Raw genomic sequence first — 27,580 nt, forward strand, 5'->3', positions numbered from 1 at the left:
CCAGGGATCCAACAAGACCCTGATGTTTTGCTGCTAAGGGTTATAACCTCTGCTATTTCCCCCACCAAACAAACAGTCTTATCCACTCTGGACATCAGCCAGTTAGTGCTCATCCATGACCCTAGTTCATTTAGACTCTGGGAAAGGTGATCAAGCATACTGTCTGGATCGTCTGAAACAGAGCTGATGATGTGTCAGATATACTGTGAGAGAAAATATGTGAAAAAGGTTTATGTCTGAAGACTCCATTTAAAAGACTTACCAATGAGATAAGCACAAAATGATGCCAAATAAAAGAAAAACCTACCCTTCCATTTACTTCACCTCTCCACCAGCCATTAGCACTCATCTTTGTGTAAATTTTTACCACATCACCTTTCAGTAAGGACAGTTCTCTCATGTCTCTTGCACAGAAGTCATAGCGGGCAATGGCTATGCCTATTGCTTTCGGACTTAGCACTGAAATTGAACACAGGAAATCACTGTTATTATGATCTGTTAATTGCAGACTAATCAATTAAGTCAATACTGTAAAATGTATAGCAATGATTCCATTACAAAATAAACTAGCAACAATTTTATGTAAATGTGAAAGCAACCACCCAAAGAAATCAAGAAGCCTTCTTTAAAGGTTAATTCAACACAAGGTTGGCGAACTTTATGTGGTTGGCGGGGGGAGAGGGGAGAATAAATGTCTACAGTTTGGGCAAGTTTAAGACAGCTCTGGTGACCCCATTAAAATGAGGTCCTGACCCACTTTGGGGTCCTGACCCACAGTTTGAGAACTGCTGCTGTAGACCAACTCCTTCCAACTAACAGCAAAAAAGAAATGCATTTCTACAGTTTGGGTTATCTGTTGTATGGCCGCTGGATCACGTAAACCACCATTTTTCTGGGGATTACACTATAAATCAAACATAAAAAATGATCAGTTGAACCTGGCTCACAAAATTTCACCACAAAGCAAAAATGCCTTGATTCAGCAAAGTCCTAAATATTAGCATAAGTCTAAGCATGTGAGGTGTCCCAACAAAATCAACACTTAAAGGTTTACAGTGATGCACCGACTTAAAATACCTTGCAGAACTGGGGCTTAAATCTTTTAAACTGATATAAAAATGACTTCAAACATTTCTGAATGATACAAGTGCAAAAACTGCATGTCTCTAATATGTCCAATTCAAAAATGGCTTTAATTGTAGCAAACTGATACTCCTTTTATGAAGTCTTATAGAGTCCAATCCTGTAAGCCCATTAGGAGGTAAAAGTTCTCAGCATCTTGCAGGGTGAGACCTATACTTTGGGTATATTAGAAAAAATATACACTGGCTAATACGTTAGATTCAGAGGTTAGACCAGCAACTGGCAAAGGTGGAAGCCTAAGGTATGCAAAGGGGCATCCAAACAGTGTTTTTCAATAAAGGCAATTTCCCTTTGCAACTGGTTCCATGAGTAAACAGCTGCTGTAGATCGAAATGGACTCCCATTAGTGCTGACTAGCTCCTTACAAAGGGAGCTAGGGAGATTAACACACTAAAATCCCTATTGAAAAAATCCTGAGTGTATTTGGAGTATGGCCAACAACCGTGAGTTGGAGGAATCATCGAAATCATTCTCTTTGTCATAATTCAGAGAACAAGAGAGCAAGCACATTATTACTAGAGTTTCCCAAAGAGTTTTAGGAATTGCTATTAACATTCTAGTTTTGAAAATGCAATCAAAATTTAACAGTAAAGAATCAGAGCAAGCTGCCTTCTTTGGTTTAAATTCAGGGAAATACAAATCACAGCATATAAACTAGAAAATCTAAACAGCTACGACAAAAATCAACCATTTGATAGCTTTGCTGCATATACTTTTATTTGATATTTATTGTGACCTCATATGAACAGCAGCTTTTGCATAACAGATACCGTGCATTCAAATAATTACAACTGTGCGCACATCAATGATTAAAACTGAAATACCTAAAGTCAAATCATGTCTGAAAATGAATTATGACCTTATATTTCCACAACATCATAGTGTACTATAACTTCACACTCAGCATTAGTTTTTAGAATATGCCTATAGGATATAAATAAATTATATAGAAGAGAATTAGCAGCTTGATGTATTGTTTATGTGCACAATATGAAGATGCTGAAGAATATAGACAATCATGCACAGTATATTACTACTTACACTCTAGCAAGTCCAATACCATGACTATTTTCCTATTTACATCAATATTATGTCAAATACCATACTGGGCAGCAAGAATAAGTGGTGATGGGGCAGGAGAAGGGGTGCAGCAGAGGCAGTAACTGACATTTTGTGGGGGAAGAGGGCACTAGCAGCACTTACTGATTTGGGGTCAGTATTTTGGTGGATGGCAATAGCAGTAACTATTTGGGGAAGGGGATCATTGATTTGGGGGTTATAAGGACCAGTAAATGATTGGGCGAGGGGAGGGGAAGCAGAGAGCCTCTCTGGACTCTAGAAAGAGGATAGGACTTGGGAGAGGTCAAGGGGACAAGGTACATTGGGGGAGATGTGGGGGAGGAACAAAAGGAAGTAGATAAGAAAGAAGAGAACAAGGGGAAAGGGGAACTGAGGGAGGAAAAGAACTAAGGAGAGGAGAAATGCAGGGAATAGTGGGCAGTAAAATATTGGGGGAATGGGAGGGAAAGGGGGCAGAATATTTCAAACCCTTTTCAAAGTGAGGAGCACAGGGGAAAGTGAGAAAGAAGTAAGAGGAGAAGGACAGAATCCGGAGATAGGGGAGAGAGGATCAGAGAAATAAGAAAAGAAAGAATTGAAACAAGCAGTCGGGGAGATTTTAAAAAGGAAAGAGGCTATGTCTACAGTGCAATTAAAAACCTGCAGCTGCCCCATGCCAGCTGACTCAGGCTCCTGGGGCTCAGGCTAAGGAGCTGTTTAGTTGCAGTGTAGAGGTTTGGGCTTGGGCTGGAGCCCGAGCTCTAGGACCCTGGAAGTTAGGAGGGTCCCAGAGCCTGCACTCCAGGCTGAGCTTGAACATCTACAGCACAGTTTTACAGCCTCGTTGCAAGCTCTAGTCAGCTGACACAAGCCAGCCCTGGGTATTTAATTGCACTATAGACATACCCAGAGAGGACTCACTAATGCTTGTAGCCCCAGAGAACTAGGACACTTTGGTCTGTGTCAGATTTCTACCTTTGCTTCCAATTTCTCATTAATACAAATTGTAACCAGCTTGATCTCACACTATGTATTTCTCTTAACTTAGGCTTTATCCCCATAAGGTTTGTTTTTGGCTAGTGGGTTCTCTGGGTCTTGAAGCAATGTACATTTGCTTAATTTTACAAAACTGTACATCAGTTCTCGCCCGTATGCAAGCATGGATTTTCAAAAGTGCTCACACATTGCTGGCTTAATTCTGCTCTCACTGGCATCAATGAGAATTTTACCACTGACTTCCAGTGGGAGCAGAGATAAGCCAACATTGAAGGTGCTTTTGAAAACCCCACCCATAATATTTAGGGATCATGTTTTCCATTTTTATCATTTAGCTGTGAATTTAATGAAGACTCTTTTGGTGTCTTAAAAAGAGATGATTTTATAAATAACGCAAAGAGTCACGCACGGTATCTGCCAGAATATGAAATGCCATCCAAGCCGACATGATTAAATTACCTAACGCTACCTGACGCCCCATTGCTGTTGTTAATTATTACAAAGACATGCTTTACATCAGATATTGTCAGGATTTCTTTTTGTGGAGGAGACAGAGTGCAGTTAATCCTTACTAATTACCAACATAAAGGGCTCTGTTGGGACTAGTGCTATGCACAAGGGTAGAAGAGGGGCCAACCTCCATTCCAAAACCTTGTGCTACCTAGGCCAGATAATCCACCCTCTGTAAGTGGAAGTGAACTAGCATAAGGAGAGCAAATGCTGCACTCTTTTAGAGGGTGTAGCAGTTGCTGTTGTGTATGCTCCTTCAGGGATCTCAGAGACTTTTTGCCTGCCACAGGCAAAATTACTGGGTGAAAAGTGGTGCAGCCCCACCATAACTATGGCTTAAAGGTCACAATAGCATCCTTACTTACTGGTGTTTAATAATGGAGTGCAAGTTTGCCATAATGTAGTTGGAATTGAGATTAGCATGGCTGTAAATTTCAATCTTTTTATACAGTCTGTTAGTTCAAAATGTTTTTATATTTTCAAAGCAAGAGAAGGTTAAAAGAGAATAAAGAAAACGTGAGTACATTTGAAAAACAGATGAGTAAAATTAACAAACAATGGTAGTGCAAAATCTAACATTTGCTACAACAGAACTCTAGCAACAGCATTTTATGACACTGCCACAATATGGTTTGCTGTAGAGATGGGACGAATACTTGATTCATTCATGAACAGTGCAATTTTCAGGTATGCATATTTGTATGAATACATCAATTAAAAAATATAATACTTGCTATAGGATTCCACTACTGAATGGTGAACTAGTGGCGATTTGAGATCTGCTGCTGCTATTCAAATTCTGTTTATAGTAATGTATACTTTTAAAAGTTTATTTTACAAGAGTTTGATTTTATTTGACTGCAAGAATAACAACTTTCTACCCTTTGATTACCTTGTCTTTATAGCTTATCATGTTAAGTAGTTACTGAGATTTGGAGTCAGTCTTCAGGGTATAGCATTAGCTGCTATTCTGCATTTAGTCAAGAAATGAAAAAGTAGATTCGTCCCTTCCCTAGTTGGCTGCACATAGAAAGAATTTGCAAACAGAAGCAAATTTAGAAGAAATATAAAAGCGGTAAGCAGTACCTGACCAGAAAGGAGTGGAGGAAGGGGGAACAAAGCTGTAGTCTGGAGAAGTTACAAAAGAAAACCCACAGAACAAAGAGGGGGCTTAGAGAAAGAAAGAGAAAAAGAGAGAAGCAAAAGAATGTTGAAATATTGGCACAATATTTAAATATTAGTATTTCTATTATGTAAGTCATTGGTAATAAGGAAACTACGGTTCCTCACTGAGGAAGTCTGGAAGGAAATTGACTGTGAAAAGTGGAAAATGTAGATCTATGATTTAATTTTTCACAATTATTTTTGAAAAACAAAAAATAAAAAATAAATCCATTTTGGGTTTGGCAGAAAAGAATTTTAAACTGTTTTTTCTTACAAATAAAGTGGTTTCTTTTCTTAATACATTTTTAAATGCTTTTGGCCCTAACTCAGCCAAGTTCTTTAGCATGTGTCTAAGTTTAAGTACATAAGTATTGCCATTGGTATTCATAGGACTATTCACATGCTTAACTTAGGCATGTTCTTAAGTACCTTGTTAAACTGGACCTCACACCATGCATGTAGGGATCACAGCATTCTACTCTGATAACTATTAACATCAATGGGAATTTGATGCATGTTTCGTATCCTTTAAGGACTAAATGATGGTTTGGATCCATATATACTACTCACATTCAGTTCAGTGGAAGTTCTGAGCACACACAAAAGGCAGAATTTGGCTCAGGAACTTAAACTTGTGCAGCCAGTATTCTAGCCCCCACTCTGATGGATAAATGTAATGTATCCTCAGGTAATCAAAGAGTTAAGGACACACTAATTAAATCTCCAACACATTTATAGTAAGCAGGTTGCCGATCACCCAATTGCTCTCCTTTAGGTGGCAGTATGTTTTCTACCCGCAAAAAAGTACATGCCCATTTTTGTGGGTGCAATCACTGTGCACGCAGAAGCAGTCTGACATGAAAATTAGGACCAAAGAACATACCACAGCACCAAAACCCATCTTTGTTTGTTTACATTCATCTTAAGAAAAAAGTAAAGTACATCTAGATGTCTTGACATATTTGATAGCTGACGAGGTATCCTCATGCTTACTGAAAGTGTGCAATTAACATCTAAAAAGAGGAGACAAGTCCTGGGACATTGGGAGATTAAAAAGAACCACTGGACAATTTTCTGAAGTACGTGAAAAGACAACTTAATTTTAGGTACGAAATGATAATTCAGTCCTAACAGCCAAGTATTGAGAGAACTGTGACGCAAGCATGCCAGCTTTCAAATCACCCTTTGCCTCATATTCTAAGAAATAATATGGAAATTGTATTGAAAGTCATATCAAAAAATTACAGGAGAACCTAACAGCCATTTAATATTCTGATCTTCAAAGTGGAAATAAATAAAACCATTAAAATAAAACCCTTTTTCCAATCATCTTAGACAAGTAGGTGATTTGAAGCTGCCTTTGGATTTCTCAAAACATTTGGTATTAGTACTTGATGGACTTTTGCAATGTCTGCAGTAGAGCTTCCTAAATTTCTAAAAAATGCTCCAAGTCAGAAATGTCTCTCTCTGCTAATGTTATGAAGTTTTGCCCAATGCATACCAAATACTATGAAGGTATCAAAGGACAAAAAAATGAAACTTGCATCATTAGAGAAGATGTATTTATTACCCAAAAAAAATCCAAACGGGTGTTCATATGAGCAGAGCAGTGAAAAATGTCTATCTCAAACCTCCACTCAGTCTCAGATTGAAGTTGGAAGCTTGACATATTTAATTGCCTCAGCCTGTGCTTGTGAAAATCTGGTGAACATGTGGCTCAGGTTGGAAAACTGACAAATTGTAGGGAAGGAGGTTTGCCATTTAGACTCCCTCTCAAAAGCTATCCCTTCTATGCCTTCAAAGGAGAGCAGGAGGTGGTCAGAGAGGAACTGGTTGAGTGAAGATTCCCTTGGGGAATGAAGCGAATTCAACTCAAATGGCCAAAAAAATCTGCAGTGGCTGGTTTGCTTCCAAGTTGCAATCCCTGCTAACAAAATTCCAGAGAACAAATTCTGTAACTGCTTTGCATATCAAACACTGCAGGGTTCACATACCCTAACTATGAAGGTAATGCCAACTTGGAGAAAACTAACAGGGCAGCAGTAAAACTAAAAAGCATGAGTTGCAGATGATCTGCCAACAATACACCTCTACCCCGATATAACACGACCTGATATAACACGAATTCGGATATAACGTGGTAAAGCAGCGCTCTGGGGGAGGAGGGGCTGCGCACTCCGGCAGATCAAAGCAAGTTCGATATAACGTGGTGTCGTCTATAACGTGGTAAGAGTTTTTGGCTCCCGAGGACAGCGTTATATTGGGGAAGAGGTGTATTTGAGAGGGACAGAGAAACCCTTTTTCTCCAGTGGCCTTGTAACCACCCAGTGGATCACCTGAGAAAGGGACTTGAAGCAGCTCCTAGTGATCACCTAATAAAGGGGACTGCAACTTCATAAAAAGGGCTCGATTCAGTAGAAAGGGAGAGAGTGAGAGAGAGCGGCAGACAAGGCTGTGCAGGGGGAGAAAAGGGAGAGGAAAATCCTGGAACCCTGAAAAGTCACTGACCAAATCCCAAAGGACTGTGGGAGTGGTGAGGAAAGTGAAATCGAGTTTTGTATGCAGGTTTTGTTGTTTGTCCATCATCTGTACCATTTGTGCTGTCTAAGAGTAAAGTGTGTTTGTTTAGAAATTCCTTTGCAGAGTCTGTGTGTTACTTGTTTACACTGTCACATAGTCCCCAAAAAGGGAAACAGTAAATCAGGTTCAGTGGAACTCTGAGATCATACTGGTGAGGCCTGGGACAGCTTGAGCTATTTTCAGAGCCTGCCAAGACGGATAGAGTGTCTGTATCTGGAGTGTGTGCCTAGCGGCCCAAAGTCAGAAACAATGCCTAAACTCTGCTGAGCCTCAAGAGAACACTATACTCATGGTTTGGGTCCAGCACTAAAGTCTGGAGTGTCCAGAAGGAAAAGCTCAATCAGATTTATAACAACCTTCAAATCCATTAACCAAAGTGTCATCCAGGATCAAACAATCTGTGTTTTGTTCTTAGCACTGTGCTAATATATTAGGTTTTACATGGGGAATCTGAGAATAGAGAGCCTTTTCATCAATTTGGCCTCAGAGAGAAATTTTCCAGTTTTCACCAGCAAACGTAGTGGAAAAATGTTCCAATTTCAACATAGCACAAAGCCAAGCCTGCCAAACCTCTTAAGTGGAAAGTGCCCCACATTCATTTCTCTTGTTCTTCCATATAATCCCCTGTAATGCAGATTTTTTTTCAGAAGTGGAGTGAAGGAAGTGAAATATGCACTATATAAAATATTGTATCCTGCGGGAATTTGCAACAGTTGTGATATTTCTCCTATACGTTAATACTCTTACATGGGATACAGATGCCTGCTTCTGGGCCTCCCTCCTATCAGCTGGTCTAAGAAAGAAGAGGCAGTGCTTCCTTTCTGCTCCTCTCGGAGAATAACTAAAATAAACACAAAGGTAAGGCAGGCAGGGTACACTCCTCCTGCCAGTCAATGCCCTGGCACTCCATGCCAGGCAGGGGTGAGGAGAAAAGAGGATAGAGATTGAGAGGGATGGGGAAAGGAAGGGAGAAAGGATAATGGGGGGAAAAGATCATTTGAAAAGAGACAAGGACAGAGAATAAGTAGGAACAGACGTGAAGTCCTGAGAGAATCTAGGATACAATAGGAGGGAGAAAACTCAAAAAACTCATAGGGTTTGTCTCCACTACATTTAAACACCTGCGGCTGGCCCATATCAGCTGACCCAGGCTTACCGGGCTATAAAATTGAACTGTAGATGTTTGGGCTTGGGGATGTGGGTGGGTCCCAGAGCTCAGGTTTTAGCCCAAGCCTGAACGTCTACACTGAAATTTTACAGCCCCAAAGCCCGAGCCAAAGTCCGCTGACACAGGCCAGCCACAGGTGTTTAATTGCACTGTATACACCCAGGGGGAACAAAGAAAGAAAACAAGAGAAGAAAGAAAAGAGGAAACAGGATGATAGAAAGAAACAAAGAAAAACAATGAAAATGGATGAAAAATAATCTGAAAACAATGTGTCCTAAAAGTCCCCTAATGCTCCTGTTTTACCGGAAAAAAATGAGAAAGTCTCTTGGAAATTATATATGCATGTCCATGGAGTATAGCTAAACAAGTGAAAATCCAAGAAGAAATCTAGTAAGTGAAAATGATGGAATAGTCAAAATCATTGCCACAAGATACCAGGCTTGACTGTATCTTCATTCACAGCAGTCTTCATATTGTCAAAGTCATCATTAATTTTTACATTCTTCTTCTTATCTGGTGCAGTGCAAGGATACGGCCATTGCCTGAAATGCTGTGAAGTCTAATATTCTTTCAGGGAAAAATTAAATATTTTCAAGAGACCACATAACAGTTGTTTTAAATAGCACTGAACTTCTAAAAAGGCAATAACAGTTTTATAGACTTTCCTTTAAAACGGAACATGTTACATGTTCATAAGAGCAGAATTACACATATTGTAGCTATTTACTCCAAAAATACAAAGTCTTTTAACAGGTATTTATATGGTATGTATTTTGAAAACTCTTTTAGAAGTGTTGTACAGGCTTGCAAATTATGGCCTTAAAAGATAAGTGTAAGAAAACAAATGAAATGATTCAACAAATGACATATTACTTGAAAAACTGTGTGTCTCTCTCTTTACCGAAACCCTAATTTACAAAAATGCAGTTATAGTAGATGACTGATCTATTTAAATCTCAATCCAAGATTAGAAATGGTTACTTATTTATACATGTAACTGAAAACAGTGCCGCCTATGTAAACATCTGCAAAAACTAGGCAGCCTCCAAATTAAATCTCTCACGTGCATTTCTAATAGATTTTTGAACACTAACCTGATTTTAAGTTTGGCAGCAAGGAAGTCTCACTAGACATGTTCATAAACCTGTTGGCAGATCTGATTATGCTTAGCTGTAGAAAAATCCTAGCTGAACGCATTACCATATTAATTGGTTACATGTCAAAAATGCAAAATGAAGATGTTTTAAATATCATTATGCTTTTGGTGTTAAAATAACAGCAAATAATATGAACAATGATAATACTCACAGTTACTGCTTGCTTTATTACTCCTCTGTCCATCTGAATTTTCAGATTCCTTGTATGGAACCTGAAGAGTTGTATCCAAACTTCGGAAACCTTCTTTGAGAGAGTGGTGCTTGTAGTACTCTACAAGTTCCTTTGAGGAAGAGGGAATAAAACATTACTGGAAATTTAATTTGCATCCTTTTCAACAGTAAGATATACAGTTAATGATAGTTTTATTATACAGGTGATCTTATCATTAGAGCTGAGCAAATAATTGATTTTTCAGTTCAGGGCCAAACACAAAACAAAACAAAAAAACACCCTGAAAATAAATGTATTTGGTTTCATTCAAGAAATGGAAATATTTCACTTAGGTCAAATTGGCATTTTATTTTCAAAACGTTGTTTTGACATTTTAAAAATCTTTTTTGCAGATTAAACTTTTTGCTGAATTTTACCTAGATTCACGAACAGTTTCAGTGCCCTGAAAAATGTCTTTTTGGTGAGATTATTAGTTGCTGAAAAACTTCCACCCAACTCTATTTATAATAGATAACTGCACAGTAAATATACATAAAGCCATGTTACCTAAAATAGCCACTCCCTGCATAGATGAGCTAAACACCCTATTTGTATCATTGCCTTCTATTTAGTTTGTTGTACTTGAGTTACTAATGCTTTGATTCAAATTTATAGGACAAAAAATCATACTTCTCTGTTTGAAAGGAGTATTTACTACTTTCAATCAGATTGATTAATTAATATTTGCCTTATGGAACAAAGGTAAAAGGGAGGTCAGCTGCTTGCTAACTACTCACTGTACCTATCTTTACTTTCTCAGCTTTTTACTACAGTGATAAATAATGATCATCCACAAATCTTTTTCTGAAATCACAGACACCAGATAACAGTGTGAGCCTTATAATCAACAGGTGCTTTCTCCTCAAGTATATGGACCACGTAAATGTTTCAAGGTGATTTCATAAGATAATGTGCAGTGTATCAGATGGCATCAGGAATAAGTCCAGAGAACACAGCTTTTCACATTCTCCATGGATCCAATCTGAGAATTTTCCATATGTTTTATAAATTATTTGCCAAAGTAGAATATGAAAGCTAAGGAGGTACAATACAATACAGTTCTCATTGTAAAACCTCCAAACATTAAGAACTCATGATATTTCAATGCAGTATTCAAATGTAGTATGCAACTCTTAAGGCTTGTCTGCGTGGTGGGGCAATGCGCACAATGGGTCTGTGATATCTAAAGCACACTAACATACTGTGCATTAAGTGGTCCATGTAGACCCTGTTGGTGTGCATAAGATGTTCCCTACTGCACTTTAATGTATGTTTGTGAAAGCTCACAAGTGAACATTTAATGCACACCAGCAAGGTCTACAGAGACCAATAAACGAGCGACACGTTAGTGTGATTTAGAAATCATACCCATGCAGTGCACATTACTATGTAGACAAGTCTTAGATTTGAATGAGCCAGTCTATGGATTGGATCAACAGATTTACGTGAATACGTTCAGTAGAGAGTACACAGGCTGAGGATCTGGCCCTATATTACTGGATTCTTACATGTTACAGCCAGGCACCCTAGGTTCTCCACATGACAGCCATAGTTTTCACAGTGTATCTGATAAATAAAAAGCAGGGTGGCAGAGCTCCTACTTTTGTTTATTACCTTAAATAAATATACAATGCCATTACAGGTCATTGCTTTGGGCCCTCACGATAGCTGATTTGGTTTTCCCTACCACTCATAGATCCACTCTAAAAACTAATTTTGTACTGGATTTACTTGCTTCTTCTGGACAGTATTGATTATGTTCTTGGTCTGTACAGCAAAGTAACTGGTTTATGGCACATGCCAGTGGTGCTCACATAGATCCACCAGTCTGTTCTACCATTGCATGGCATACTTTATAATGCTACGGTTAGGGAATCAAGCAACTTTTTCACACTGAATGTTAAACAAGGCCAAACTGCTACTGATGGGCCTTTTCAGCACAGGTTTCTGTTATCTTCCCTGTTTGTCAGCTTTGATGGGAGCTCCATTCTTTTGCTTTCAAAGCTGGCAATCCTGTAGTTATTTCTGATTTGCAGTGTGCTTTTGAGATCTATATCAAACACACTGTAAAACTGTCTCACCATCACCTAAGGAAATTCTGCAGGATCTGACTCCAGATGAGCTATCTTGACAAGATATTGATATCCCTTTCATCATTTCCCAGCTGGACTACTGAAATGTTTGTTTACCCCTTCCCTCATGGATTTGCAAGTTCTACTGAGCTCTCTTGTTATCAAAACTGAGATCTCTAGGCACACTGCTCTTGTTCTAAGAGAACTTCACTGCCAAGTGAAGACACATATCAGTTTATGAAATCAGCTTAGAGTGTACTTGCCATGAGGTCTACGCTGCTTGCATTCAAATGAGGATTTCTTCAGTTAAGATCACACTGAGTGTAGATCTTGGTTTAACTCCTTGTCGCTCACAGAATGTTCTTGATTTAAAGACTGGAACCCTTTTTTTTCAGGTGCTAAATTTAAATCAAGCCTTAAGACTTCCTTGCTTTGCATTATCCTTCATTTGAATATATTGTTTGTAGAGTGCTTTGAAGAGGTATGCAGGAAAGGTGCAGTGTAAGTGCTATTTAACTGATTGATCTAAATATAATACATTGAACTAGTTTCCCTTAACACCATACCAGCAAAAGCTTGCTTGGTGAAATTTTACAAATGCATTTGAGGTACTTCATTCAGACTCCTTATATGTATAAGTGTTGTATTACCAAAACAAAATATTGAAATAATTTCTCTTATTGAGAAAATCGTCCAAAGAAGATTTCAGGATTCAAAAGATTTTCTCCCCATTACCAGGGGATTCTGGGGAAACATTTTAAATCAGTAACAAAATGAAAACACACTGGACAAGGCAATTATGATGACTTGGGCTCAATTCTTGAGCATGGCTCAGCTGTGCTTGGTGTAGGGCCTGAAGGTGGTGGGAGGGACCATTTTTGCATTCCCCCAATCCACGACACTTTGGCCCCCTTCATAAATTACAGCAGCTGTTTTACTTAGACTGGGTGACAATGACCCCAATGGGCCATTACTCCAGCTAAGGATTTCTTTACTATATCAGCACTCCAGTCACAGGTCCATTCTCTGGATATGCCCCCTTTGCTATAGACAAGGAGTGGCCAAACTGGGGCTCCCAAGCTGCATGCAGCTCTTTTACAGTAAAGTACAGAACCCCCTCCTTCTCTACCTACCAGACTTGGGCAGAGGGGGGAGGGGAGAACTCAGGACCTCTGCCTTGCAGTGGGGTGGTGGGATAGAGGCTTCTGCCTAGTGGGGAGGAGGGTCTTGGGGCTTCAGCACCGCAGGGCATGTCTGCTGGGTCTTGGGGCTTCAGCCAGAGTGGGGCTGAAGCCCCAAGCCCTGGCAGGCGCCTCCCGAGAGGCAGAAGCCTCAAGCCCTGGCAGATGCGCCTCAGCTCTTGAAGTTCTGAAGATTGTCATATGTGGCTCAGGGGGTCAGTAAGTTTGGCCGCCCCTGTTATAGAGGGACACAATGCTGGTTATACAGCTTGTGGGACTCCTCAGCTGAAAGCCGAACAGTTTGTCAGTGTTGAGAGTGCCATGATAGATAAGACACAACGCTTAGTCTATATACACCAGACATTCTGAACAGGGTTAGACAGAGCTGGTCCCAACAGGGTTAGCCAACACAAAACTGAAAATGCCAAAAACTACCTAGACCCTTATCAACACTACTACTTACACTGCAAGAGCAGAACCAGTGGTAGCCACAATAAAAAAAAACCCTTTGGGTAGAAACAACCCGAGCACCAGACTGTGCTTGACAGGCACTGGCCTATATTGATGTGTGACAGAAAAACAAAATTTCTCTACCGGGGTAGCATAGTCCCTGTTAGCACAGCCCAGGGAACAGGCAGAACAATGTCCCCTGACATCTAAGGCTTATTAGATGTGCGGGGGTCATTATCCAGCCTACTCCCTGTCCTTTTTGGGGTGGTTAGCATGAAGAGGAATACTACTAGGGAGTAATCTCTGCTCTCAGGAGAGTGCAGACACTTCACCAGTTGCTGACCATGTGCAGGTTTCTTCCCCTCTAAAGCACATCACTGAAGGGGCCCCAAGCTGGCTCTAATTTTATATACAAATATTTTTAAGCATACACCAACACCACCTTCACTGACGTCTAAGACTGAACATCAGAAATATATAAAGGAATGATGGACATGATTCTAACCTGAAAGTATTTCTGCATACCACATTTCTGCAAATCTAGAGAACCAGCATGTACTTCAACAGCAATAGTTACATGGGAATTGCACACTGAAAAAACCTAATCAATACTTACCATTAAACTTTTAAATTTCTTATTTTCCGCAATGTGAAAAAAGCCATCTCTTGTTAAAATCTTGATGTGTTTCACTTCGTTATTGTACCTGTGGGCAATTAATAACTTCTGAATATAAATGTGTTTTTAATAAGTGGTGATCAATAATTACCTGAGGGCATACCCCAAAAACACTACATGAATACATTCTTAAGACAAAATGTATATCCATGCCAATACACAGTTGACATCTAATTAACCAAATATATTTATTAGTGTATGAATGAAGATGTAGCCTGTATTCAGAAAAAAAAGTTACTTCTAATTAGGGGATTCCATATATTGCTTGCTTTCAAGTTCATATTGAGGATCGATGCAGAAACAAACAAGACTCTCTTAGTAATTTGTGCTGATAGAACACACTCTACTGAAATGTATTTGCTAACACACTCTTTACTGAAATGTCCTAGAAACTAAAGACTTGAACTGACTCCCCTTAACATCAATAGGAGCTGAATCAGGACTAAACAATTGCCTGTTAGTATCCAAGAGGCCACTGTAAACTGGTATCTTTCCATTAACTTCAGTGGAGCTATGCTGATGTTCACTTTTTGTCCTATATGCCTGAACTACTTTTCTAGCAACTGATAGTTTTATGTACTAAGTGACAGGATATTATATTATCATCTAAGCTGCAATGAGATTCATGATTTTCTGTATTTACTGATTACAAACATCTGACTAGGCAATAATGAAAACAGGAAATCTATTTCTGTAAAAGTGCTTGTCCCACTTACTTAATGCTTATTGCGTATTCTCCTGACTCTTTGGTCCTGTGTCGCACCAGGTAAGTTCTATTTACCCTGTTAATAAGTTCACTCTCAGCTTGCAGCCTCTCCATTGCTCCTGCATACCTGTAAGGAAAGCAAATAAATACTAGCCAGACTCATCTTTGAAGCTGTGCAGTAGGTCTTTCCAATACGCAAGTTAATGTTCCAGTATTTTACATGAGATGGTGAATGAAAGATACGTCAAAAGCTACTGGTAAATGAACTGTATTTCAAGATTGTGCTGGAAAATAATAAAAAGCACAGAAATTTCTAAGTAATGGTATAACGTGCAATACGCTCTCCTACTTTTGGGCACAAAGGACTATGGCTTCTATTCAGAAAAGCACTGAAGCACAAGATTAAGTCCATCCCTGTTTAGAAAAGCACTTACGCATGTGCTAACTTTTAGGCTATGTCTACACTACGGACCTTACAGCGGCACAGCTTTACCACTACAAGTGTGCCGCTGTAAGGTCTCCCACATAGCTGCTCTTTGCTGGCAGGAAACAGCTCTCCTCCTGGCATAATTAAACCACCCCCAATGAGTGGCATTAGCTACGTTGGCACCAGCAATTTTGCTGGTGAAACTTAGGGGTGTTTTTTACCATCAAAAGTGGTATTGTAGACAAAACCTTAAACATGTGCCTAAACCCCACTGACTTCAAAAGCACTTAAGCACATACTGAAGTACTTTGCTGAACTGGGGCCTATACTGAAAATATAATTAAACGGTGGCCTGGACCAGGTGGTGGAATTTACTTATTTGAAATATTTTGTATATACACTATATTATACCAGTCTTGTACTAGTATAAATCCACTGACTTCAGGTGAAGTTGGTGTAACAGACTGGAGAATCAGCCAACTGATGCACTAATTTTGTTTTTAAACAAACAAAAATAATTTCATTTGATTCATATTTATTTATTTTACTCTAAAGGCTAAAATGTAAATGCGCAGACTAAACCCTAACAGATTAGATTCAAAATCTACTTCAGCCCTAAACTATGACCAGGTCTGAAATGGTTGAGACAAAAGATTCCATAAGGGTCTGCCTGCAGAGATCCGCTTGCAGAATTGGGGTCTATATTTTTAACTGTGGGGAAAAATGTGCATTTATTAAAATGAAATAATTGCTTATTTTTACTTTTTAAAAGCAGAATAATTTCAGTCAATATTCGGAACCAGTACTGTACACAATTTTTAAAAATGAATACATATAACTATAATACAGTTATATATATAGTTAATCTAGCATTAAAAAAATCTTTAAATATCACAAAAAAATCAAATTTCTACTTTGGGGCTGCTTTTAGTTTTTAAAGGAAGTATCAGAGACAATTTTCTTCAAATTATCACAAAATATGAGCTCCCAGGCTTGAGACTTTTTAAGGCAAGTTTCAGTCTAAGGCAATTTCCCACGTTTAAGTTACAAATGCTTAGAAAATAAAGTGTTATCCTGAAAAGGCACAAAGAACCTCAACTTTAGTTTTTGAACACAATGCTATTTTTGTCCTCTCTTCTGTCAAAACTATGAGCATAACTGAAGCTAGAATCAAATTAAAAACAGCAACTTTTCCCCTTTGGGATTTTATTCACTGTCTATGAAAGCTAAGTTTTTGTTTGGATCAGTGGATCTGATTCTGATCTCACTTACTGCAACCCAGTATAAATCAGGAATAAATTTGTAAAACCAGTGTAAAAACAGAATCAGTCACTGTGCATTTATAATCCTTTTAAGTCAAATTCACTCCAGAGCAGAGGGTTTACACTACACTATGATTCATTTTGACAGTTGTTGTAGAGTTGATACATTGTCCATTTACATCACTTAATAGATAGCTTTTCTGTCAAACAAAATTTCAGAATTATTCACAAAACAAAATATCACTTTCTTCATTTTGTTTAGCCACTTAAAATGTAAGATCTTCTTGCATAATTCATGTTGTACTGATTTTTTCTTATATCACTTTAGAGACCTCTGGGATACAGACTGTGTATATATAGACTTGTAAACAAAATGTCAAAATCATTAAGCATATTATTATAAGAGAAATGCTTTTAGGCAGTGCATATTCAGTGTTGTTTTCCAAAACTGCTACACAATACCTTCTTCAGAAACCAAGAAAGGTTAAAGCAATTTAAATTAGATTGTGATAGCCATAGAGAGAAAACTGTGTTTTCTATTTCAACGTGATTTTCATAGGACTAGTCCAGGACTTACCATGGTTGGCAAGAGTAGTCTACTGGTTTAGGCACCTAGGGTGTAAAAAGATATCATAGAATATAATTATTTAAAGAATATTTTTCTAATTGACTCACAAATTAGTTAGCACTGATCTAATGACCAAATACCCTACATCAAACCGGGGGGATAAGAATCAGATTGATCACATTTCTTCATCTATTAGTCTACTTTATTCTGAATAAATTAATAAAGTGTGAATACCCTGTATAGGTCTGAAAACAGGACAGAATATTAAACTTATGTATTTTGTTGTTGTAGTTGGGGGAGGTTTTCTTTTAATTTTTGACAGATAAGTGCTACAAATCCCATATTGTTTTTTTTTAATCTATCTGAAGTGGATTTTGGCAGTGCCTCCACTCTCATTTCATCCATAACATGCTCATCTAATAGGGCATATTGTTGCAATGCATCATTAAAGTGTGCAACTGAATGTACAATGATGCACACTAAATTCACTAAGTGCTTTTTGAATTAGATTGCCTTGAAAAGGCACTATTCTTAGTTGAAGTAAAAGCTTAGGTGGCATGTTATATAATCTCTTGAGATGGTTAACTGAATAATCCATACATTTCTGAGGTATTGTATGAATTTATTAATACATTTGCATGAAACAAGTTTTAACCTTAAAATTGGATTAAATGGTTGTCCTTTCAAAATGTGTTCCTACTTTATTTAATTTTCAAATAGTTTAAAATAAACTAAAATCAAACATACAAAAAAGGATAGTATATATACGCATATATAATATGTAAATTGAATGAATATTTCCCCAGCTGAATTCCATGCTCCCCACCAACAGATACCAAAACCCCTGAGACCCTCTTGGAGGGCACAGGTTTGGCTAACTTGAACTTCCCAACCTGTAGAGTGTTGATTTGTTTCCAACCCTTGTGATCCAAATTGTAAGGTTCAGGTTCTGAAATGACCTTTGCAGAGCTCACATCCTGCTTACTGTCCTGGGCATTTTGTGTGATTGCCAATTTTTCCTCCTAAGTGTTTTTGTAAAAGGTACTTTGGACAGATAACCAGCCTCTTAGTCTTATTTGAATGCACCTGAATCTATGATTTTAATGCTGACAATCTGTATTACATTATCACCGAAAACTGTATTTTCCCCAAAGCACAAAGGCGCCACTAGTGTGAATTTGTTGTCAATATGTTAAAGAGTTCTGCTCTAAGAATAGAGTGACCTATTTATTTGCATGATAATAAATCTCCCACCCAGGAAGGTGTTAAAAAGCAATTAGACTAGGCAGAGAGATTGGGGGAGAGAGGGCAAGAGTTAACCAGAACAATGGAAGGCTTCTGTAAAATGCAAAGAGATCAGGAATGGAATTATTGCTAGCCAAATGCCAATATATGTTGTAAGAGAACAAGAAAGAGAGCAGCTGTGACTCTATAATGGACTCCAAAGCCATGACAGCCTACACAAATTCAAAAAGTGTACTGTCCATTTGTAACACCATTGCATCAAAGCTTAGCGACAACAGACATGGGCTGGGATTTAGTTGGTGACACATTCTCTCGTATCCCTACATGAACCTCTGACAAGCACCAGGGCTTTGGCTACACTTACACTTCAAAGCACTGCCGCGGCAGCGCTTTGAAGCGCTAAGTGTAGTCAAAGCGCCAGCACTGGGAGAAATCTCTCCCAGCGCTGTCCGTACTCCACCTCCCTGTGGGGAATAACGGACAGCGCTGGGAGCCGTGCTCCCAGCGCTGGGGCTTTGACTACACTGGTGCTTTGCAGCGCCGCAATTTGCAGCGCTGGAGAGGGTGTGTTTTCACACCCTGCTGCAGCGCTGCAAATTTGTAAGTGTAGCCAAGCCCTAGGAAAATAAAGCAGCATTATATCAGAACAAAGCCAGCTAAGCCGTTGCTACCAACAGCGTAGTAGATAGGGCTCAGGCATCATTCCCACCTGACTGAGAGACGGTCTAAACGTTAAAAATGCTGATAGCTAGCACTCCTACCTTCCTATCATTAGTGAAGCTGCTCCACTCAGAAACTGTCAGGAAAAAGCCCAGTGTATATAAAGCCAGTCTTTATATGTAAGATACTTCTATAATTATGTTAGCCTACAGAATTTTCCATTTTGAATGTTTTGTATTGTTAGAATAAAGTTTGGAAAGTAGTTCAAATTACTTGATGTGAGTGTACCAGTGGCAGGACAGTAGTGGCAATTAGGAAGACCACTACCCTCCCTGAATATTAGCATACAGTCCTATATTGGATGGAATCTGAAATTCTAAATTGGTTTGGCTCATCTATCATAGCAGGTCATTTTGGTTGCAGACAGCTAGAACACCAGCAATCATTAATCCTTTTCAACCCTGAGTGTGTTGAGTTGTGAAGTAAAGATTGTCCATTGCAGAGAAAAATGAAAACAATCAAACATTGTACTAGAAGCTGTTGGCTTGCACTGTGTTATACATCCAAATCCAAGCAACCGCAATGAGAAAACTGAACAAAAGACACAGACTCTGATACTATTCATATGGTATAAAAATGTCTGCTGACAAATACTGCATATTGCAAGAAGAATAAAGCATTTATAGCTATAGCTGAGAAGGGACTGGAATTTGATATTCTGGAACTCAGCAGTTTTTCATTCAATATTCATTCCTAAAACCTTTTGATATATGTATTTTATGCTGTTTCTGGGCATTTTTATATTGTCCGGTTGTAAAGACTGTAACACTTAATAATAGTACAAGTTATAATACGTTAAAAATCTGATAGATGTTTCGGTATCTTTAACTGCATTGTTTGTCATAAGAAGATGTTTATATTTTGCCCTTCCAGGTTAGCAGTGGTGAAGAATCAATTCATCTTTCTCGTCAGTTTATGCCTCTGGTTGCTAACATGTCAGGAATAATATTTATTCATACTGTAAAATCATGTTATTTTCAACCAATCCTCTGCTTAATAGTATATTTCTAAATTTAGCAGAAAGCTCTGTCACTAGACACTAAGTAATCTTTGTGTTGCCTTGGTAGCTTTAACAGAAGAGTTTCCTTAACTTTGAGTTTCCCACTTTAAACTACGGTCGTACTCTCTCAAAATGAGCTGATTTAGCCCGATAAATAAATATGGTCTCCACAGTATTTACAGTAGCCCCCTATATTTATCTTAGGTACTGCCCTAGAGTGGTGTTTCCAAATCCACAGGGCAGCTCCAGTGATTGACACTAGCTCAAGGCATGTGCTGACTGTGCCCAACGCCATCCAGCATGACTGTGGGACACTAAACTGCCACAGCTTTATGCTTAATAAAATATAGTAATAGGGTTACAAAAAAAGTTAAGCTCTGTTACATAATATTTTGATGAGTAGTATATTATCTTTATCGGGCATCTGCTTTGTCACTCTGTTTAACAGGACTAAAGCTATGTCTACACTGGCAACTGAACGACAAAACCTGACAAACAGCAGCCATACTGCACGCCTTTTAGCAGCATGGCTGTAGTGGCACAGCCGTGTTGCTAAGAGCTGCATAATGTAGACATAGCCTTAAATGTAAAGTAACAATGGCATGACAAGTATCTTTGAACAGGATTGTGAGATTATAAATAGGGCTGTCAAGCGATTACAAAGATTAATCGCACTATTAAACAATCATATAATACCATTTATTTAAATATTTTGGTTGATTCTACATTTTCAAATATATTGATTTCAATTACAACACAGAATACAAAGTGTACAGTGCTCACTTTATTTATTTTTGCTTACAAATATTTGCACTGTGAAAAACAAATTAAATAGTATTTTTCAATTCACCTCATACAAGTACTGTAGCGCAATCTCTTTATCATGAAAGTTGAACTTACAAATGTAGAATTATGTACGAAAAATAACTGCATTCAAAAATAAAACAACATAAAACTTTAGAGCCTACAAGTCCACTCAGTGCTACTTCAGCCGATTGCTCAGACAAAGAAGTTTGGTTACAATTTGCAGGAGATAATGCTGGCCACATCTTGTTTACAATGTCACCTGAAAGTCAGAACAGGTGTTCGTATGGCTCTGTTGTAGTCGGCACCACAAGATATTTATGTGCCAGATGTGCTAAAGATTCATATGTCCCTTCATGTTTTAACCACCATTCCAGAAGACATGCTGATGACGGGTTCTGCTTGATAATGATCCAAAACAGAGCGGACCAATGCACGTTCATTTTCATCATCTTAGTAAGATGCCACCAGCAGAAGGTTCATTTTCTTTTTTGGCGGTTCGGGTTCTGGAGTTTCTGCATCAGAGTGTTGCTCTTTTAAGACATCTGAAAGCATGCTCCACACCTTGTCCGTCTCAGATTTTGGAAGGCACTTCAGATTCTTAAACTTTGGGTTGAATACTGTATCTATCCTTAGAAACCTCACATTGGTACCTTCTTTGCATTTTGTCAAATCTGCTGTGAAAGTATTCTTAAAATAAACATGTGATGGGTCATCATCTGAGACTGCTATAACATGAAATATATGGCAGAATGCGGGTAAAACAGAACAGGAGACATACAATTCTCCCTCAAGGAGTACAGTCACAAATTTAATTAAATTTTTTTAACAAGCATCATCAGCATGGAAGCATTGGCCACCATTCCAGAGGACAAGCATGAAGGGGCATATGAATGTTTAGCATATCTGGCACGTAAATACCTTGCAACGCCAGCTACAAAAGTGCTATGTGAATGCCTATTCTCACTTTCAGGTGACATTGTAAATAAGAAGCAATCAGCAGTATCTTCTGTAAATGTAAACAAATTTGTCTTAGCAACTGGCTGAACAAGGAGGAGGACTGAGTGAACTTGTAGGCTCTAAAGTTTTACAGTGTTTTGTTTTTGAGTGCAGTTATGTAACAAAAAAAAATCTACATTTGTAAGTTACACTTTCACAATAAAGAGATTGCACTACAGTATTTGTATGAGGTGAATTTAAAAATACTATTTATTTTGTTAATTATTTTTACAGTGCAAATATTTGTAATAAAAAATAATATAAAGTGAGCACTGTATACTTTATATTCTGTGTTGTAATAGAAATCAATATATTTGAAAATATAGAAAAACATCCACAAATATTTAATAAATTTCAATTGGTATTCTATTGTTTAACAGCGCGATTAATCACGAAAAAAAATAATCGCAGTTAATTTTTTTGAGTTAATTGCGTGAGTTAATCGACAGCCCTAATTATAAATGGTAAAAGATATGTTGATCTGCTGTTAAACAATATTATGATGTATTACTAATGTAGAGATTTATTTTGGAGCTAAGGTTTGATCTAAACCTTAAAGGCCTATCATAATGTGTGAAAACAGTTGTATCCATTAAACGATGACTCTACCTAACAACAGTACCATCATGATATCTTGAATGTTGTAATCAAAGTAGATTAATAGAGTTGAATTTAGTTCTGAACCAAATTAAAGCATGTGTACAGCAAAGCAAGGGAGCCCGGTTAACCATTGTATTATTCTGGTTTAATACCGATGTAACTCCACTAATTTCAATGGAGTTATACTACATTAAATCTGGAGTAACACAATGGTGATCTGATCCAAAGTATTATGGAAAGTCACAATGAAGGAGTGCACAATATATTATCATGCTCATAGAAAACATTATGAGTACATCATACTCCTGTCAAAGGTAGGGGCCCGGGCAGAGACAAGTGCATAGTGGAGGTGAATGCCTAGCTGCGAAGATGGTGTCACCAGGAGGGCTTTGGCTTCCTCGACCATGGGATGCTATTCCAGGAAGGACTGCTAGGCAGAGATGGCGTTCACCTTTTGAGGAGGGGAAAGACCCTATTTGGACACAGACTGGCTAACCTAGTGAGGAGGGCTATAAATTAGGTTCAACGGGGGACAGGTGAGCAAAGCCCACAGGTAAGTGGAGAACATGGAGACCTGGGAGATGGGTAGGAAACAGGAGAGAGCGTGGGCTATAATAGCAGAGAGAAAAGAGGGTCAGGGCAAAACTGAGAGGCAAGATCGAATCAGTATCTTAGATGCCTATATACAAATGCGAGAAGAATGGGTAATAAGCAGGAAGAACTGGCAGTGCTAATAAATAAATACAACTATGACATTGTTGGCATCACCAAAACTTGGTGGGATAATACACATGATTGGAATGTTGGTATGGATGGGTACCAGCTTGCTCAGGAAGGATAGACAGGAGAAAAAGGGAGGAGGTGTTGCCTTATATATTAATAATGTACACACTTGGACTGAGGTGGAGATGGACATAGAAGACAGAAGTGTTGAGAGTCTCTGGGTTAGGCTAAAGGGGGTAAAAAACAAGGGTGATATCATGCTAGGAGTCTACTACAGGTCACCTAACCAGGTGGAAGAGGTGGATGAGGCTTTTTTTAAACAACTAACAAAATCATCCAAAGCCCAAGATTTGGTGCTGATGGGGGATTTCAACTATCTGGATATATGTTGGGAAAATAACACAGTGGGGCACAGACTATCCAATAAGTTCTTGGATTGCATTGCAGGCAACTTTTTATTTCAGAAGGTTGAAAAAGCGTCTAGGGGGGAAGCTGTTCTAGATTTGATTTTAACAAATAGGGAGGAACTCGTTGAGAATTTAAAAGTGGAAGGCAGCTTGGGTGAAAGTGATCATGAAATCATAGAGTTCACAATTCTAAGGAAGAGTAGAAGGTAGTACAGCAAAATAGAGACAATGGATTTCAGGAAGGTGGATTTTGTTAAGCTCAGAGAGCTGATAGGTAAAGTCCCCTGGGAATCAAGACTGAGGGGAAAAACAACTGAGGAGAGTATTTCAAAGGGACACTATTAAGGGCCCAAAAGCAAGCTATTCCGCTGGGTAGGAAAGATGGAAAATGTGGCAAAAGACCAGCTTGGCTTAACCACGAGATCTTGCATGATCTAAAAAATAAAAAGGAGTCATATAAAAAATGGAAACTAGGACAAATTACAAAGGATGAATATAGGCAAACAACACAGGAATGCAGGGGCAAGATTAGAAAGGCAAAGGCACAAAATGAGCTCAAACTAGCTATAGGAATAAAGGGAAACAAGAAGACTTTTTATCAATATATTAGAAGCAACAACAACAACATTAGAAGCAAGAGGAAGACCAAGGACAGGATAGGCCCACTGCTCAGTGAGGAGGGAGAAACAGTAACAGGAAACTTGGAAATGGCAGAGATGCTCAATGAGTTCTTTGTTTCAGTCTTCACCGAGAAGTCTGAAGGAATGCCTAACATAGTGAATGCTAATGGGAAGGGGGTAGGTTTGGAAGATAAAATAAAAAAAGAACAAGTTAAAAATCACTTAGAAAAGTTAGATGCCTGCAAATCACCAGGGCCTGATGAAATGCATCCTAGAATAGTCAAGCAGCTAATAGAGGAGGTATCTGAGCCTCTAGCTATTATCTTTGGAAAACATGGGAGATAGGAGAGATTCCAGAAGACTGGAAATGGGCAAATATAATGCCCATCTATAAAAAGGGAAATAAAAACAACCCAGGAAACTACAGACCAGTTAGTTTAACTTCTGTGCCAGGGAAGATAATGGAACAAGTAATTAAGGAAATCATCTGCAAACACTTGGAAGGTGGTAAGGTGATAGGGAATAGCCAGCATAGATTTGTAAAGAACAAATCATGTCAAACCAATCTGATAGCTTTCTTTGATAGGATAACGAGTCTTGTGGATAAGGGAGAAGCGGTGGATGTGGTTACCTAGACTTTAGTAAGGCATTTGATACAGTCTCGCATGATATTCTTATCAATAAACTAGGCAAATACAACTTAGATGGGGCTACTATAAGGTGGGTGCATAACTGGCTGGATAACCGTATTAGAGAGTAGTTGAAAGCATTATCTAAAGTTGTATCTGTTCTTATCAGATTAATGGTTCCCAATCCTGCTGGAAAGGTATAACAAGTGGGGTTCTGCAGGGGTCTGGTTTGGGACCAGCTCTGTTCAATATCTTCATCAACGACACAGATATTGGCAGAGAAAGTGCGCTTATTAAGTTTGCAGATGATACCAAACTCTAAGGAATTGCAACTGCTTTGGAGGATAGGGTCATAATTCAAAATGATCTGGACAAATTGGAGAAATGGTCTGAGGTAAACAGGATGAAGTTTAATAAAGACAAATGCAAAGTGCTCCACTTAGGAAGGAACAATCAGTTTCACACATACAGAATGGGAAGAGACTATCTAGGAAGGAGTATGGCAGAAAGGGATCTAGGGGTTATAGTGGACCACAAGCTAAATATGAGTCAACGGTGTGATGCTGTTGCAAAAAAAGCAAACATGATTCTGGGATGCATTAACAGGTGTGTTGTGAGCAAGACATGAGAAGTCATTCTTCCGCTCTACTCTGTGCTGGTTAGGCCTCAACTGGAGTACTGTGTCCAGTTCTTGGCACCGCATTTCAAGAAAGATGTGGAGAAATTGGAGAGGGTCCAGGGAAGAGCAACAAGAATGATTAAAGGTCTAGAGAACATGACCTATGAAGGAAGGCTGAAAGAACTGGGTTTGTTTAATTTGGAAAAGAGAAGACAGAGGGGACATGATAGCAGTTTTCGGGTATCTAAAAGGGTGTCATAAGGAGGAGGGAGAAAACTTGTTCCCCTTAGCCTCTAAGGATAGAACAAGAAGCAATGGGCTTAAACTGCAGCAAGGGAGGTTTAGGCTGGACATTAGGAAAAAGTTCCTAACTGTCAGGGTGGTTAAAACACTGGAATAAACTGCCTAGGGAGGTTGTGGAATCTCCGTCTCTGGACATATTTAAGAGTAGGTTAGATAAATGTCTATCAGGGATGGTCTAGACAGTATTTGGTCCTGCCATGAGGGCAGGGGACTGGACTCGATGACCTCTCGAGGTCCCTTCCAGCCCTACAGTCTATGAAGCTATACTGTAAATTATTTTTTCTTATTGTTATCCTGCTGCAGTTTTTAGTATTTTGAGAGTATTTGTCCTCTTAACACAAAACACAGGCAGGTCAAAGCATACAGGGACACAGAAGTATGTTGAAAGATCTGGTTGGAGGGTTTATTTATTCATTTGTTTGTTCTTTATTCTATTTTTACTTTTATGGGTTTTTTTTTAAACTCACTATTTATGGTGTAATCTCTCTCTGTAACCCAAAGTGACTGGGAAACAGATTAAAACCACAGCATTTTCATCTCACTGTAAAAAACCCAACAGCTTTACTGCACAATATATTTGTTCTATTGTCTGATTGTATTTATCTGAAAACTCTTTAGACAATTTAATTTATTAAACTCCCAAAAGTTAAAATCTGTCTCTTGAGCATGTTTCCTTAACACTTACAATTTAAATCCAATAACCAAAAGCATTAGAATGTTATATTTTTAAACAACATTGAATGTAACATACAAACACAAAAACTAAAATAATGCTTCCCACAAGGTAGGATTAATGAAATCGTGGTATGACCCAGGCAACTTTTCCTATGAATGTTCCTGAGGAAACTATTATACTGACAAAGACAATTAAACATTTGTACTTACACATGGGCAAGGCTTTACGGCATCACTTGGAAAGTAGCCAAGCTCCCCTGTGACTAGATTTCTACCCTAGAAATAGACAAAAAGTTCCCATTGTGAGCAAATGACTGTGTAGATTGGAAGCAATCCTGTATGCAGAGATTCATTTAAATAAACAAACAGCAAAAGTTCTAAAATTCAGTGCCAGTCTTACTCAAATTTTATAAAGTAATAATTTCTTGACTTCTGTAACTAAGTAATAATTACAAATGGTTAAATCTGAGTGGTCTGGTAGATAGGGTGAGAGGATTAGACTCCGGAGATCTGGCTTCTAATTCCCAATCCTGTCATTGACTCATGTGATTAAATCTTCATTGTAGAGTTAACTCGAGTTACCTACATTCGAGTTAACTACTCTGAAGTGTGAGCAACCATGCCGCAAAGTAACTCTTGAGCTGTACAGTGTGATTGTGTTAGGGCCTGCCTGCAAGGGAAGTTAGTGAGCAGCAAGCTAAGATGGTTAGCTTAATACACTTTAAAGCATATTAACCTAAAGCACACAGAGGCACTTCTGATGCATGGTAAGATTGTCCATATGCAGAGTAAGTGCAGGGTAGCTAGTGCTGTAAATTCACATTGTAGCTTGCTGGGCACTAGCTTCCCATGCAGACAAGTCTTTAGCAGTTGATGAGTTGTGTTAACTCAAGAAGCAGCCTGTGC

General features: G+C 38.6%; 1 protein-coding gene across 3 annotated transcripts in view; it reads right to left on the bottom strand.

The window, feature by feature from the left end:
- The window catches only part of VAV3 (vav guanine nucleotide exchange factor 3), a 235,071-nt gene that overhangs the window by 4,429 nt on the left and 203,062 nt on the right, over window positions 1-27,580 (bottom strand). For all 3 annotated transcript variants that reach the window (XM_045028140.1, XM_045028141.1, XM_045028142.1), the window contains 6 exons: window positions 26,885-26,950; window positions 17,340-17,374; window positions 15,084-15,200; window positions 14,308-14,395; window positions 9,929-10,058; window positions 308-459 (listed from right to left, as the gene is read on the bottom strand). In XM_045028140.1, the coding sequence (XP_044884075.1) occupies window positions 308-459; window positions 9,929-10,058; window positions 14,308-14,395; window positions 15,084-15,200; window positions 17,340-17,374; window positions 26,885-26,950 (588 nt within the window). The remainder of the gene's footprint in view (window positions 1-307; window positions 460-9,928; window positions 10,059-14,307; window positions 14,396-15,083; window positions 15,201-17,339; window positions 17,375-26,884; window positions 26,951-27,580) is intronic.

This window comes from Mauremys mutica, chromosome 8 (assembly GCF_020497125.1).
Source record: "Mauremys mutica isolate MM-2020 ecotype Southern chromosome 8, ASM2049712v1, whole genome shotgun sequence".
NCBI classification, from domain to species: Eukaryota; Metazoa; Chordata; order Testudines; family Geoemydidae; genus Mauremys; species Mauremys mutica.